Source organism: Rhinoraja longicauda, chromosome 41 (genome assembly GCF_053455715.1).
Source record: "Rhinoraja longicauda isolate Sanriku21f chromosome 41, sRhiLon1.1, whole genome shotgun sequence".
NCBI classification, from domain to species: Eukaryota; Metazoa; Chordata; class Chondrichthyes; order Rajiformes; family Arhynchobatidae; genus Rhinoraja; species Rhinoraja longicauda.
Window position 1 is genome coordinate 2,519,175 of NC_135993.1, and position 15,398 is coordinate 2,534,572.

The following is a 15,398-nucleotide window of genomic DNA, read 5'->3' on the forward strand; positions in this document are numbered from 1 at the left end:
TGCTCGGCCACCGGGAGATCAGTTTGGTTAATGCGTACCGAGCATTAAACCAAAATCATTTAGCCTCTTTATTCACCCAGGTGGGAGAGAGCCTAGATACCAAAGCGTTCTCGGAAACGCTCAGGAAGCTCGTGTAGCCTCTCTCTCCGAAAGCCTACATTTACTCACCTTTTATACCCTAAATACATGTGCCAGTATTTTTCCATCACTGCCTTATATGGCAAGTTTACAATGCCCGATAAATCTTTATGTGTCTTTCGGGACCTCTGTGTCGTGTCCATCGTGACGACCTCTTCTTTCTTGGGAACAAAGGGCAGTCCATATGGCAAGATGTTGTTCTTAACACTTCAAAGCTTTGAGGCTGGTTGCTGATATCAGAGGATACGATCAGCCATAAACCACGCTTCCATGCTGACAACAGGGATGCCCCAGGAATAATCCGAGCTGGAGCTTTTACACTCCTGCAATAAAACCCACATAGCTGCATTCGTAATGTTAGCCCTTTCATCACCTCAGTTTTAAATGGCCTCCCCTTTATTCTAAGACTGTGGCCCCTGGTTCTGGACTCCCCCAACATTGGGAACATTTTTCTTCAGGCAGACTGGCAGGCTGTCTAGATTGTTTAGTTTAGGGAAATAAAACTGCAGATGCTGGTTAAAATCGAAGGGAGACACAAAATGCTGGAGTAACTCAGCGGGTCAGGCAGCATCTCGAGAGAGAGAGGGAATGGGTGACGTTTCGGGTCGAGATCTGTAACTCAGCAGGTCAGGCAGCATCTCGAGAGAGAAGGAATGGTTGACGTTTCGGGTCGAGATGCTGCCTAACCCGCTGAGTTACTCCAGCATTTTGTGTCTACCCTCGATTTTAACCAGCATCTGCAGTTTTTTTCCGAGGTATAAAATATTGGCCTGCCAATGTGCTTTGTGATTTAGCAGCCAGGTGGTTTTAAGTTGCCCCGGGTTAGCGTGGTTTGTGTTGCTGGATGACAAAGATAGAGAGTGAAATGTAACAACTGCCTGACCACAGAGCCACTGCGATAGGCTGCGGCCGCCAGACAAGCAGGCAGGCCCACACGGAGAGTCACACACAGGAAACGGCCCTGCAACACACAAGCCACCATTGCTGCTGCCTCTCCCACTCACTGGAGTCTCCCCTCACCCTGGAGAAATTACTCCCTCCCTCCCTCCCTCCCTCCCTCCCTCCCTCCGGTTGCCAACTATCTCACTCCCAAATACGGGACAAAGGTTGACGTCACCACCCCGCGCCCCACGTGACCTCACCCAGCCAGCGGCCGCGTGTTCCCGCTCCACCAACGGCGGCCCCACTCCCCGAACACACTCCGGTAGCCTACACTGTCCCGGCCGACAGTGGCCCAGAGAGAGAGAGACAGTGACACACTCACACACAGAGACACACACGCACACACAGACACACGCACACACAGAGACACACACGCACGCACAGAGACACACGCACACACAGAGACATGCACGCACACACAGAGACACACACGCACACACTGAGACACGCACACACAGAGACGCGCACACACACAGAGACACACATGCACACACAGTCACACACGCACACACAGACACGCACACACAGACAGACACACGCATGCACAGAGACACACACGCACACACAGAGACACACGCACACAGAGACACACGCACACACAGAGGCACACACGCACACACAGACAGAGACACACGCACGCACAGAGACGCGCACGCACACACAGAGAGACACACACAGAGACACACACACACACACAGAGACTCACGCACACACACACAGACACACACGCACACACAGACAGAGACACATGCACGCACAGAGACACACGCACACACAGACACACACGCACGCACAGAGACTCACGCACACACACACAGAGACACACGCACACACAGAGACTCACGCACACACACACAGAGACACACACGCACACACAGAGACTCACGCACACACAGAGACAAGCGCACAGAGACGCGCACACAGAGGCCCTTCGGCCCACCGAGTCCACGCCGACCAGCGATCACCCCGCACACTAGCACTATCCTGCACACACACACACGCATCAATCAATCAATCAATCAATCAATCAATCAATCAATCAATCAATCAAGTTTATTTGTCACATACACATACAAGATGTGCAGTGAAATGAAAGTTCACCCACAGTCCAGCAATGGAGCAATAAAAATAAGCAATTTCACACACAATCACAAACCAACACAAAACAGAAAAAAGAAACATCCATCACAGTTTTACATTTTATGCCAAGCCAATTAACCTACAAAACCTGTACGTCTTTGAAATGTGGGAGGAAACTGAAGGGAGATTGTACAAACGGGAGAACGTACAAACTCCGTACAGACAGCACCCGTAGTCAGGATGGAACCCGGGTCTCTGGCGCTGTGAGGCAGCAACTCTACCGCTGCCCCTTCACTGTCTCGTTTAACCGTTTCCCTTTGGCCCTTTGCTGATTCATCTGGGTTATTTATGAATTCTACAAATCTGTTGCACAACAAAAGTGGCTAAGCAGTCTCTGGCTTCTCACAGCGTTTTGATAGATTAGATTTTAGTTTAGACTTGCACACACACACACACACGGACACGGACACACGCACGCACACGGACACACACACACGGCACACACACACGGTCACACACACACGGCACACACACACACACACACACACACACACACACACACACACACACACACACACACACACACACACACACACACACACACACACACACACACACACACACACACACACACTGAAGGAAGGAACTACAGATGCTGGTTTAAACACGAAGACAGGCTGAATAGATGACGTTTCGGGTCGAGACTCTTCAGACTGAAGAAGGGTCTCGACCCGAAACGTCACCGTTCCTTCTCTCCAGAGATGCTGCCTGTCCCGCTGAGTTACTCTAGCTTTTTGTGTCTACCACCCTTTAGTTTTGTCTGCCGCACTGTTCTACGTTCACGGTTTAAGATGCTTTTAGATAGGCACGTGTATATGCGGGGAATGGATCATGTGCATGTAAGAACAGGATTTTCACACATGATTAAATGAACTACCAGGAAACATTATGCTGGAAAATTCGTGGGGGAGGCCATTCAGCCCACTTTGCCGTGCTAGCATTACTTCTCCACAGGTTCCCTCTCCACAGCATCTCATTCTCAAGTCATGGTTCTATTTCTCAGAGGAGATTAGGTTAAGTTGGCATCATTTTCGGCGTGCACATTGTTTAATTTATTGCCGCGTGTATCGAGGTACAGTGAAAAGCTTTTTGTTGCGTGCTAACCAGTCAGCGGAAAGACTGTACATGATTACAATGGAGCCGTCCACAGTGTTACATGATAAAGGGAATAAGACACAAAGTGTTGGAGTAACTCAGCGGGTCAGACAGCATCTCTGGAGAACGTGGATAGGTACAAAGTGCTGGAGTAACTCAGCGGGTCAGGCACCATCACTGGAGAACGTGGATAGGTGATAGAAACATAGAAAATAGGTGCAGGAGGAGGCCGTTTGGCCCTTCGAGCCAGCACCGCCATTCACTGTGATCATGGCCGATCATCCACAATCAGTAACCCGTGCCTGCCTTCTCCCCATACCCCTTGATTCCACTAGCCCCTAGAGCTCTATCTAACTCTTTTAAATTCACCCAGTGAATTGGCCTCCACTGCCCTCTGTGGCAGAGAATTCCACAGATTCACAACTCTCTGGGTGAAAACGTTTTTCCTCACCTCAGTGATGTTTTGTGTCAGGACCCTCAGGCTGGAGGTGGGATAGTGGGACAAGGTGAAGTCCATGATGGGCCGGGTGGTGGGTTGGTGTGTTGGTGGGTCGGTGGGTTGGTGTGTCGGTGGGTCGGTGTGTTGGTGGGTCGGTGTGTTGGTGGGTCGGTGGGTCGGTGGGGGTGGGTTGGTGGGTCGGGTGGTGGGTTGGTGGGTGGGGGTGGGTTGGTGGGTGGGCCTGGTGGACCTGGTGGGTGGGTTGGTTGGTCGCGGTGGTGGCGGTGGGTTAGTGGGCCGGGTGCTGACGGCGTTGATCTTGGTCCCCAGTGGGAGAATCCCTCAACTACCTGGAGGACATCGACATGAACGTGGTGCGCCTCTGCTTCCAGGCCTTTGTCCAGGAGCCGTACATGGCCTTGCCGCCCGTGCTCTCCGAGCCCATCTACGACAAGAGTAGGTTCACAACCGATAGCAGCAGAATTAGGCCATTCGGCCCATCAAGTCTACTCCGCCATTCACTCATGGCTGATCTATCTCTCCCTCCGAACCCCATTCTCCTGCCTTCTCCCCATAACCCCTGACACCCGCACTAATCTGTCTGTATGTAGTTTGTACGTTCTCCCCGTGACCTGCGTGGGTTTTCCCCGAGGTCTTCGGTTTCCTCCCACACTCCAAAGACGTGCAGGTATGTAGGTTAATTGGCTGGGCAAAATGTAAAAATTGTCCCTAGTGGGTGTAGAATAGTGTTAGTGTGCGGGGATCGCTGGGCGGCGCGGACCCGGTGGGCCGAAGGGCCTGTTTCTGCACTGTATCTCCAAAATCTAATGAAGAATCTATAGGAAATAAAACTGCAGATGCTGGTTAAAATCGAAGGTAGACACAAAATGCTGGAGTAACTCAGCGGGTCAGGCAGCGTCTCTGGGGAGAAGGGATGGGTGACGTTTCGGGTTCAGACTGATAGGTCAAGAATCTATCTCTGCCTTAAAAATATCCCCTGACATAAAATATCTCCACAGCCTTCTGTGGCAAAGAATCCCATAGATTCACCACCCAGGACGTCCCGTAGTTTGGGGGTAAATTAGTTTTGTCCCGTATCGGAAAGCGTTATTCCGTGTTAGTTGGGTTGCCAACTCCCAAATAAGGGTGACATCACCGCCCCGCGCCCCACGTAACCTCACCCAGCCAGCGCCCACGTGCTCCCGCTCCACCAATGGCTTCCGCTGGCTGGGTGAGGTCACGTGGGGCGCGGGGCGGTGATGTCACCCTTTGTCCCGTATTCGGGAGCGAGGAGGTTGGCGATCCTACCGGGGCGCGGACGTAACCCCGGAGAAAGGGGGCAGGCAGCCGGCTTGGCCTCGCAATGCCGTGTGGTGGGTAACAATAGACAATAGGTGCAGGAGGAGGCCATTCGGCCCTTCAAGCCAGCGCCGCCATTCAATGTGATCATGGCTGATCATTCTCAATCAGTACCCCGTTCCTGCCTTCTCCCCATACCCCCTGACTCCGCTATCCTTAAGAGCTCTATCCAGCTCTCTCTTGAATGCATTCAGAGAATTGGCCTCCACTGTCTTCTGAGGCAGAGAATTCCACAGATTCACCACTCTCTGACTGAAAAAGGTTTTCCTCATCTCAGTTCTAAATGGCCTACCCCTTATTCTTAAACTGTGGCCCCTTGTTCTGGACTCCCCAAACATTGGGAACATGTTTCCTGCCTCTAACGTGTCCAATCCTTTAATAATCTTATAAGTTTCAATAAGATCCCCTCTCATCCTTCTAAATTCCAGTGTATACAAGCCTAGTCGCTCCAGTCTTGCAACATACGACAGTCCCGCCATTCCGGGAATTAACCTAGTAAACCTACGCTGCACGCCCTCAATAGCAAGAATATCCTTCCTCAAATTTGGAGACCAAAACTGCACACAGTACTCCAGGTGCGGTCTCACTAGGGCCCTGTACAACTGCACACAGTACTCCAGGTGCGGTCTCACTAGGGCCCTGTACAACTGCACACAGTACTCCAGGTGCGGTCTCACTAGGGCCCTGTACAACTGCACACAGTACTCCAGGTGCGGTCTCACTAGGGCCCTGTACAACTGCACACAGTACTCCAGGTGCGGTCTCACTAGGGCCCTGTACAACTGCACACAGTACTCCAGGTGCGGTCTCACTAGGGCCCTGTACAACTGCACACAGTACTCCAGGTGCGGTCTCACTAGGGCCCTGTACAACTGCACACAGTACTCCAGGTGCGGTCTCACCAGGGCCCTGTACAACTGCACACAGTACTCCAGGTGCGGTCTCACCAGGGCCCTGTACAACTGCACACAGTACTCCAGGTGCGGTCTCACTAGGGCCCTGTACAACTGCACACAGTGCTCCAGGTGCGGTCTCACTAGGGCCCTGTACAACTGCACACAGTACTCCAGGTGCGGTCTCACTAGGGCCCTGTACAACTGCACACAGTGCTCCAGGTGCGGTCTCACTAGGGCCCTGTACAACTGCACACAGTACTCCAGGTGCGGTCTCACTAGGGCCCTGTACAACTGCACACAGTGCTCCAGGTGCGGTCTCACTAGGGCCCTGTACAACTGCACACAGTACTCCAGGTGCGGTCTCACTAGGGCCCTGTACAACTGCACACAGTGCTCCAGGTGCGGTCTCACTAGGGCCCTGACGTTGTCTCAACGCCTCATCTCACACCCCCCCCCCCCCCCCCCCCCCCTCTCTCTCTCTCTCTCTCCACCGCACAGAAGCCACCAACACGTCCGAGCTACGGATCTGCCGGCTGAACAAAGACTGTGGGGTGTGCACGGGCGGCGAAGAGCTGTTCCTCCTGTGTGACAAGGTGCAGAAAGGTACGGAGTGGAGTGGGGGGGGGGGGGGGTAAGGGGGGCGGGGAGGGGAGTGGGATGGGGGGAAGTGGAGTGGAGGGAGGTGGATGGAGGGAGAGGGGAGTGGAGGGAGGGAGAGTGGAGGGGAGTGGGGGGAAGGGGGAGTGGAGTGGAGGGAGGGAGAGTGGAGGGGGTGAGGGAAGGGGTGGAAGAGGAAAGGGAAGGGGTGGAGGGGAGGGGAGGGGAGGTAAGGGGGGAGGGGAGTGGGATGGGGGGAAGTGGAGTGGAGGGGGGAGAGTGGAGTGGAGGGAGGGGGAAGGGAGAGTGGAGGTGGGGAGAGTGGAGGGGGGAGAGGTGGGGAGAGTGGAGTCGAGTGGCCTGGAGGGGACGTAAGAGGCGGGGAAAGCGCGTGGAGTGGAGGGAGGGGGAGTGGAGGGAGGGGGAGTTCAGGGAGAGGGAGTTCAGGGAGAGGGAGGGGAGTGGAGGGTGGTTTCTCCATGCTCTGACCATTGCCCTGTCTACACGCATTAGACTGCACTGTTGTCACGGGGGCCGCGGTCTCTTGCCTGCAACAATGCAGCAACTCCTGCGCAGTTTGCCCACTGAAGGACCGGTTGATGCTTTATTCACACGTGTGCTTGGTACCGCGAGGATCTCCGTTAGCGCCCATGCAGGACGCGCCAACAAAGTCACTGACGTATTTAGTCGAAGACGGACACGAAAAGCTGGAGTAACTCAGCGGGTCAGTCAGCACCTCTGGAGAGAAGGAACAGGCCACGATAAAGATTAGTTTAGTTTAGCGATACAGCGTGGAAACAGGCCCTTCGGCCCACCGAGTCCGTGCCGACCAGCGATCCCCGCACACTAACACTATCCTACACACACCAGGGGACAATTTAAAATCTTTACCGAAATCAATTAACCTACAAACCTGCACGTCTTTGGAGTGTGGGAGGAAACCGGAGCACCCGGAGAAAACCCACGTGGTCACGGGGAGAACGTGCAAACTCCGTACAGACAGCACCCGTAGTCGGGGAATGGGGAGGGGGGGAAGTCAATGTGAGCTGTCATCTGTAACTCCCTCTCCCTCTCTCTTTCTCTCCCTCTCTCCCTCCCTCCCCCTCTCCCCCCCCCTCTCCTACACAGAAGACATTGCAGTTATCTTCTCCGATGATGGTTGGGAGGCCCGGGGTGTGTTTTCCCAGACGGACGTCCATCGGCAAATCGCCATCGTGTTCAAGACGCCGCCGTACTGTGACATCGACATCCAGCGGCCGGTGCCCGTCAACCTGCGGCTGTACCGACCCTCCGACAAGGAGTACAGTGACCCCTTCGAGTTCCGCTACATCCCCAGGGACATCGGTAAAGGACGCGCCCGCGCCCAGCCGGCAGATGATCATTCCCACTCCGTGTGGGAGGGAGGGGTGGGTGGGTGCAGAGGCGGGTGGGTGCAGGGATGGGTGGGTGCAGGGATGGGTGGGTGGGTGGGTGCAGGGGCGGGTGGGTGCAGGGGCGGGTGGGTGCAGGGGCGGGTGGGTGCAGGGATGGGTGGGTGGGTGCAGGGACGGGTGGGTGCAGGGGCGGGTGGGTGCAGGGATGGGTGGGTGGGTGGGTGCAGGGGCGGGTGGGTGCAGGGACGGGTGGGTGCAGGGACGGGTGGGTGCAGGGACGGGTGGGTGCAGGGGCGGGTGGGTGCAGGGATGGGTGGGTGCGTCCTGTTGCTTGTCAAGTGCCGAGGTACAGGGGAAAGCCTCCGTTTAGGTCAGTTTAGTTATTTCGGTTTTGGTTCAATTTAGTTTATTTTAATTTAGTTATTTGAATTTAGTTTGGGTTAGTTTAGGTTAGTTTAATTTAGTTAGTCTAATTTCTGGTTAGTTTAGGTTAGTTTAATTTAGTTAGTTTAATTTAGTTTGGGTTAGTTTAGGTTAGTTTAATTTAGTTTGGGTTAGTTTAGGTTAGTTGAATTTAGTTAGTTTAATTTAGTTTGGGTAGTTTAGGTTAGTTAAATTTAGTTAGTTTAATTTAGTTTGGGTTAGTTTAGGTTAGTTTAATGTAGTTATTTTAATTTCGTTTGGGTTAGTTTAGGTTAATTTAATTTAGTTACTTTAAATTAGTTAGTTTAAATTAGTTTGGGTTAATTTGGGTTAGTTTGGGTTAGTTTAGGTTAATGAAACTAACTAAACCGCCCCCCCCTCCCTCCCCTGACATCAGTCTGAAGAAGGGTCTCGGCCCGAAACGTCACCCATTCCTTCTATCCAGAGACGCTGTCTGACCCGCTGAGTTACTCCAGCATTGTGTGACAAGCAAGTGTGAGATAGTTAGGTGATGGTTTGTGAGTTGGGACAGTGGATGGTGTGGGCAATGGGGACTGTGCTCTCTGGGACTGTTGTGTGGATGACCTCAGTGTGATGACTTTGAGCTGATTCTTCACCACTTTTATTTCCCACGTCAGATTACTACGGCATTCAGCACAAGTGGAAAAGAAAGATCAAGTTCCCTCCAATCAGCACATTCATAGGTGAGTTTGGAACACTCGGTCATAGTTTTATTTTAGTTTAGTTTAATTTAAAGATACAGTGTGGAAACAGGCCCTTTCGACCCACCGGGTCCGCGCCGACCAGCGATCCCCGCACATTAACACTATCCTACACCCACTGGGGACATTTTTTTTAAGCATTTACCAAGCCAATTAACCTACAAACCTGCACGTCTTTGGAGTGTGGGAGGAAACCGAAGATCTCGGAGGAATCCCACGCAGGTCACGGGGAGAACGTACAAACTCCGTACAGACGGCGCCCGTAGTCAGGATGGAACCCGAGTCTCCGGCGCTGCATTCGCTGTAAGGCAGCAACTCTACCACTGCGCCACCGTGCCGCCCAATTGTCCAAGAAGGAACTGCAGATGTTGGCTTAAACTGACGATAGACACAAAAGATAGTCTCGACCCGAGATGCCACCCATTCCTTCTCTCCAGAAATGCTGCCTGTCCCGCTGAGTTACTCCAGCATTTTGTGTCTACCTATAGTTGTAATCTCAGTCTGCTCCTCTACGCCAAATGTGAACTAGTGACTCAGTCTTAGCTTGAGGCTTGAGTCATGGAGGAATACAGCACGGAAACAGGCCCTTCGGCCCATCGCGTCCGTGATCTCAGCTTTGCGTACAAAATCATGAGGGGAATAGATCGGGTAAATGCAGAGTCTCTTGCCCAGAGTAGAGGAATCGAGAACCAGCAGACATAGGTTTAAGGTGAGGGAGGAAAGAATTAGTAGAAACCTGAGGGGTGACATTTTACACAGAGGGTGGTGGGTGCATGGAACGAGCTGCCGGAGGAGGTAGTTGAGGCAGGTACTAACGTGACGTTTAAGAAACATTTAGACAGGTACCTGGATAGGACAGGTTTAGAGGGATGTGGACCAAGCGCAGGCAGGTGGGAGTCATGTGGATAGGACATGTTGGTCGGTGTGGGCAAGTTGGGCCGAAGGGCCTGTTTCCACACTGTAACACTCTGACTCTGGGCCCATTTGGCCATATCATTCTAAACCTTTCCAATCCAAGTTCTTGTCCAAATGCCTTCTAAATGTTATAGTATCTACTACTGTGTGGGATGGTGCAAGTGGAAGGGGGGGGGGGTCGCTGGTCGGCAGAGACTCGTTGGGCCGAAGGGCCTGTTTACATGCTGTATCTCCAACAGTGAGATCTTTTTGTTTAGTTTAGAGATACAGCGCGGAAACAGGCCCTTCGGCCCACCGAGTCCGCGCCGCCCAACGATCCCCACACACTAACACTATGCAACACACACACTAGGGACAATTTACACATACACCAAGCCAATTAACCTACAAACCTGTGTAGGAAAGATCTGCAGATGCTGGTTTAAATCGAAGGTAGACACAAAATGCTGGAATAACTCAGCGGGTCAGGCAGCATCTTTGGAGAGAAGGAATGGGTGACGTTTTGGGTCGAGACCCTTCTTCAGACTGAAGAAGTCTACCTTCAACCTACATGCCTATAGGTGTGGGAGAAAAACGAAGATCTCGGAGAAAACCCACGCGATCACAGGGAGAAAGTACAAACTCCGTACAGACAGCACCCGTAGTCGGGATTGAACCCGGGTCTCTGGTGTTGCAAGCGCTGTAAGGCAGCAACTCTACCGCTGCGCCACCGTGCCGTCCCGAGATGGGATGCATAACTTTTTCCACACGGAGGGTGGTGAGTGCAGGAACGAGCTGCCAGAGGAGGTAGATCTTACACTGCCAGAGGAGGTAGATCTTACACTGCCAGAGGAAGTAGATCTCACACTGCCAGAGGAGGAAGATCTTACACTGCCAGAGGAGGCAGATCTTACACTGCCAGAGGAGGTAGATCTTACACTGCCAGAGGAGGTGAATCTTACACGGCCAGAGGAGGCAGATATTACACTGCCAGAGGAGGTGGATCTTACACTGCCAGAGGAGGTAGATCTTACACTGCCAGAGGAAGTAGATCTTACACTGCCAGAGGAGGCCGATCTTACACTGCCAGAGGAGGTAGATCTTACACTGCCAGAGGAAGTAGATCTTACACTACCAGATTAGTTGGATCTAACACTGCCAGAGGAGGTAGATATTACACTGCCAGAGGAGGTGGATCTTACACTGCCAGAGGAGGTGGATCTTACACTGCCAGAGGAGGTATATCTTACACTGCCAGAGGTAGATCCTACACTGCCAGAGAAGGTGGATCTTACACTGCCAGAGGAAGTAGATCTTACACTGCCAGAGGAGGCCGATCTTACACTGCCAGAGGAGGTAGATCTTACACTGCCAGAGGAGGTAGATCTTACACTGTCAGAGTAGTTGGATCTAACACTGCCAGAGGAGGTAGATATTACACTGCCAGAGGAGGTGGATATTACACTGCCAGAGTAGGTGGATATTACACTGCCAGAGGAGGTGGATCTTACACTGCCAGAGGAGGTAGATATTACACTGCCAGAGGAGGTAAATCCTACACTGCCAGAGAAGGTGGATCTTACACTGCCAGAGGAGGTGGATCTTACACTGCCAGAGGAGGTGGATCTTACACTGCCAGAGGAGGTATATCTTACACTGCCAGAGGAAGTAGATCTTACACTGCCAGAGGAAGTAGATCTTACACTGCCAGAGGAGGTAGATCTTACACTGCCAGAGGAGGTAGATCTTACACTTGCAGAGTAGTTGGATCTAACACTGCCAGAGGAGGTAGATATTACACTGCCAGAGGAGGTGGATATTACACTGCCAGAGGAGGTGGATCTTACACAGCCAGAGGAGGTGGATCTTACACTGCCAGAGGAGGTAGATCTTGCACTGTCAGAGGAGGTAGATCCTACACTGCCAGAGAAGGTGGATCTTACACTGCCAGAGGAGGTGGATCTTACACTGCCAGAGGAGGTAGATCTTACACTGCCAGAGGAGGTAGATTTCGCAATGCCAGAGGAGGTAGATCTAGCAATGCCAGAGGAAGTAGACCTTGCCCTGCCAGAGGAGGTAGACCTTGCACTGCCAGAGGAGGTAGATATCACACTGCCAGAGGAGGCAGATATTACACTGCCAGAGGAGGTAGATCTTACACTGCCAGAGGAGGCAGATCTTACACTGCCAGAGGAGGTAGATCGAGCAGGTGCTATGACATTTAAAAGACATTTGGACAAGCAAGTGGATGGGAAAGGTTTGGAAGGAGAGTTTAGGCTACACAGTGTAAGGTGAGAAGATGGATCAGGAGAATGCGTGTGGCATTAACTGACTGAATAAATAAATCCTTTGTTTTGTTTTGTTGACAGATGCTAATGTGAATTTACCAGATGCAGCAGCAGGACCGAAAAACCCAATGACGTTTCGAGGTAAGGTTGGCATTCGGTACCACTACGGGGAATGGTTCACAGGCTCATCAGTGATAGGAGCGGAATTAGGCCATTCGGCCCACCAATTCTACCCCGCCATTCAATCATGGCTGATCTATCTCTCCCTCTCAACCCCATTCTCCTGCCTTCACCCCATAACCCCTGACACCCGCATTAATCAAGAATCTGTCAATCTCTGCCTTAAAAACATCCATTGACTTGGCCTCCACAGCCCTCTGTGGCAATGAATCCCACAGATTCACCACCCTCTAGCAGTAGGCCATTCAGCCCTTTGAGCCAGCACCGCTGCTTTATTCCCATATCCCGTTAGCCCTAAAAGGGCTCCAACTCTCTCTTGAAAACATCCAGTGAATTGGCCTCCACTGCCTTCTGTAGCAGAGAATTCCACAGATTCACAACTCTCTGGTTGAATAAGTTTTTCCTCATCTCAGTCCTAAATGGCCGACCCCCTTATTCTTAGTGTAAGAAAATAACTGCAGATGCTGGTACAAATCGAAAGTATTTATTCACAAAATAAATAAGTTAGGATCAGTCTGAAGAAGGGTCTCGACCAGAAACGTCGCCCATTCCTTCTCTCCTGAGATACTGCCTGACCCGCTGAGTTACTCCAGCATTTTATGAATAAATACCCCTTATTCTTAAACTGTGACCCCTGGTTCTGGACTCCCCCAACATCGCGAACATTTTTCCTGCATCTAGCCTGTCCAATCCCTTAATAGTTATTAATGTTTCTATAAGATCCCCTTTCATCCTTCTAAATTCCAGTAAATATACTCCCAGTCGACCCATTCTTTAGTCTGAAGAAGGGTCTCGACCCGAAACGTCACCCATTCCTTCTCTCCAGGGATGCCGCCTGTCCTGCTGAGTTACTCCAGCTTTTTGTGTCTACAATCCATACTCATCCCTCTAAATTCCAGTGAATGTAAGCCCAGTCGACCCATTCGTATTAACGTCCATTTAACTTCATCCCCACAAGTTTAACTTCATCACCTCCACTGCTATGCCGATGACACTCAGCTTTACCTCCCCTTGAAACCCAACAACCAGTCAAATTTAAACAGCCTCTTACACTGCCTTGAGGACATAAAATGTTGGATGGCACAGAACTTCCTCCAATTAAATGAGAGCAAGTCTGAGGTCATCCTATTCGCCCCCCCCCGACTCCATCAAATCGATAACAGGCAGTCTTGGAAGTCTATCCTGCCTAGTCAAACCGCATGTCAAAAACCTCGGCATGATATTTGACTCTGCATTAAAATTTGATAAGCAAGTCAACGCTGTGGTAAAAGCCAGCTTCTTCCAACTTCGAACCATAGCTAAAATCAAACCTATCCTCCAATTCGACGACACAGAAAAAATCATTCACGCTTTCATTTCCTCCCGCCCAGACTACTGCAACTCCCTATACACTGGGATCAGCCAATCTTCCCTGTCCCGCCTGCAACTGGTCCAAAACGCCACAGCGAGACTCCTGACGGGTACCCATAAAAGGGACCACATCACCCCGATTCTGGCCTCTCTCCACTGGCTCCCTGTACGGTACAGAATCAACTTCAAGCTCCTCCTATTCACGTATAAAGCCCTAAATGGACATTCCCCCCCCTACATCAAAAATCTTCTAACCCCCCTCTCTAACTCCAGGTCCCTCAGGTCGGCCGACTTGGGGCTACTCACTATCCCGCGGTCTAGGCTTAAGCTCAGGGGTGACCGCGCTTTTGCGGTTGCAGCTCCTAGACTGGAACAGCATCCCTCTCCCCATCAGAACTGCCCCCTCCATCGACTCCTTTAAGTCCAGGCTCAAAACCTATTTCTACTCCCTAGCGTTTGAGGCTCATTGAGGAGGCGCTGTGAACTGTTTGCGTGCTACTGTATGTTTCATTTTTTTTCCTTAGTACCTAATCAGATGTACAGCACTTTGGTCAACGTGGGTTGTTTTTAAATGTGCTATACAAATAAAATTGACTTGACTTGACTTGACTTGACCTCCAGTTTAAATTCCATTTGGAATATTTTGGAGGACCAAGAACCAAGAACGATAAGGGATATCCTGAAAACGTGTGTAAGACTTTGTTCTTGGCTTGACAGGGGAGGAGGATGAGAGATTTCCAGACTCGAGACACGTCCAGAAGCCGTGGGAGTGCTTTGACCAGAGATACACGACCTTCTGCCCCGAACCTTCTACCATGGAGTCCGTGAATGACTTGTACGGCGGTGGCTGCAAGAAAGAAGAGCCTCTGGACTGGAGCAATGGTCACTTTGGGGCCCAGGTGGAAGACGTGCTGCACCACAGAGAGGGGGGGATGTTTAACCCTGCCTTCGCCAGTGCCAGGGTGCAGGGGGGAGACATGGCTGCTTCCGCAGAGACGGGCTACTTAAACCCCTACACCTTCGGGGAGTTTCCACAGGTAGACGATGAGCTGCCCAGTATTCTGGCCACCAGCATCACCATGCCAGATGACCAAACCGGCAGCAAACGCTGAGAGGCCACCCCCTTTGTTGGGTGAGAATTGGGGGGGGGGGGGGTGGAGGGGCATTTGGTTGACTTTAGAGTTGGATGGGAGGGGGAGGGGGAGAGGTGCAGGAAAACTCTAACTCCCCCCCCTCCCACTCTTAACATGACTGCCTCTCCTATTCTCCATTAGTCCATGTGGCTACGGCCATGAGGGTTAGCAGGCCAATAGTTGGCCTGAAGGGTCTCAAAACCCGTGTTGAATGTACTTCCTCAGTCTGAAGAAGGGGTCTCGACCCGAAACGTTACCCATTCCTTCTCTCCCGAGATGCTGCCTGTCCCGCTGAGTTACTCTAGCATTTTGTGTCTACCTGTGTTGAATGTAATTGAGGAGTCTTTATTTCCAGTTTATACCCTTTCCTTTCCCCTTGGAGGTACAGAAGCTCAAACAGAGAGATAGGGTTAGGTGAAGGAGGAGGGA

At 51.7% G+C, this 15,398-nt stretch overlaps 1 protein-coding gene across 5 annotated transcripts in view; it reads left to right on the forward strand.

Moving 5' to 3' along the window:
* LOC144611689 (transcription factor RelB-like) overlaps nt 1–14,957 on the forward strand; it is a 40,000-nt gene extending 25,043 nt beyond the window's left edge. For 2 of the 5 annotated variants that reach the window (XM_078430914.1, XM_078430912.1), the window contains exons 6-11: nt 4,085–4,210; nt 6,508–6,612; nt 7,735–7,950; nt 9,041–9,106; nt 12,388–12,447; nt 14,554–14,957. In XM_078430914.1, the coding sequence (XP_078287040.1) occupies nt 4,085–4,210; nt 6,508–6,612; nt 7,735–7,950; nt 9,041–9,106; nt 12,388–12,447; nt 14,554–14,948 (968 nt within the window). In that variant the 3' untranslated portion in view covers nt 14,949–14,957. The remainder of the gene's footprint in view (nt 1–4,084; nt 4,211–6,507; nt 6,613–7,734; nt 7,951–9,040; nt 9,107–12,387; nt 12,448–14,553) is intronic. The other 3 variants (XM_078430910.1, XM_078430911.1, XM_078430915.1) reach the window with 3 other exon arrangements.
* Nucleotides 14,958–15,398: the final 441 nt, after the last annotated feature.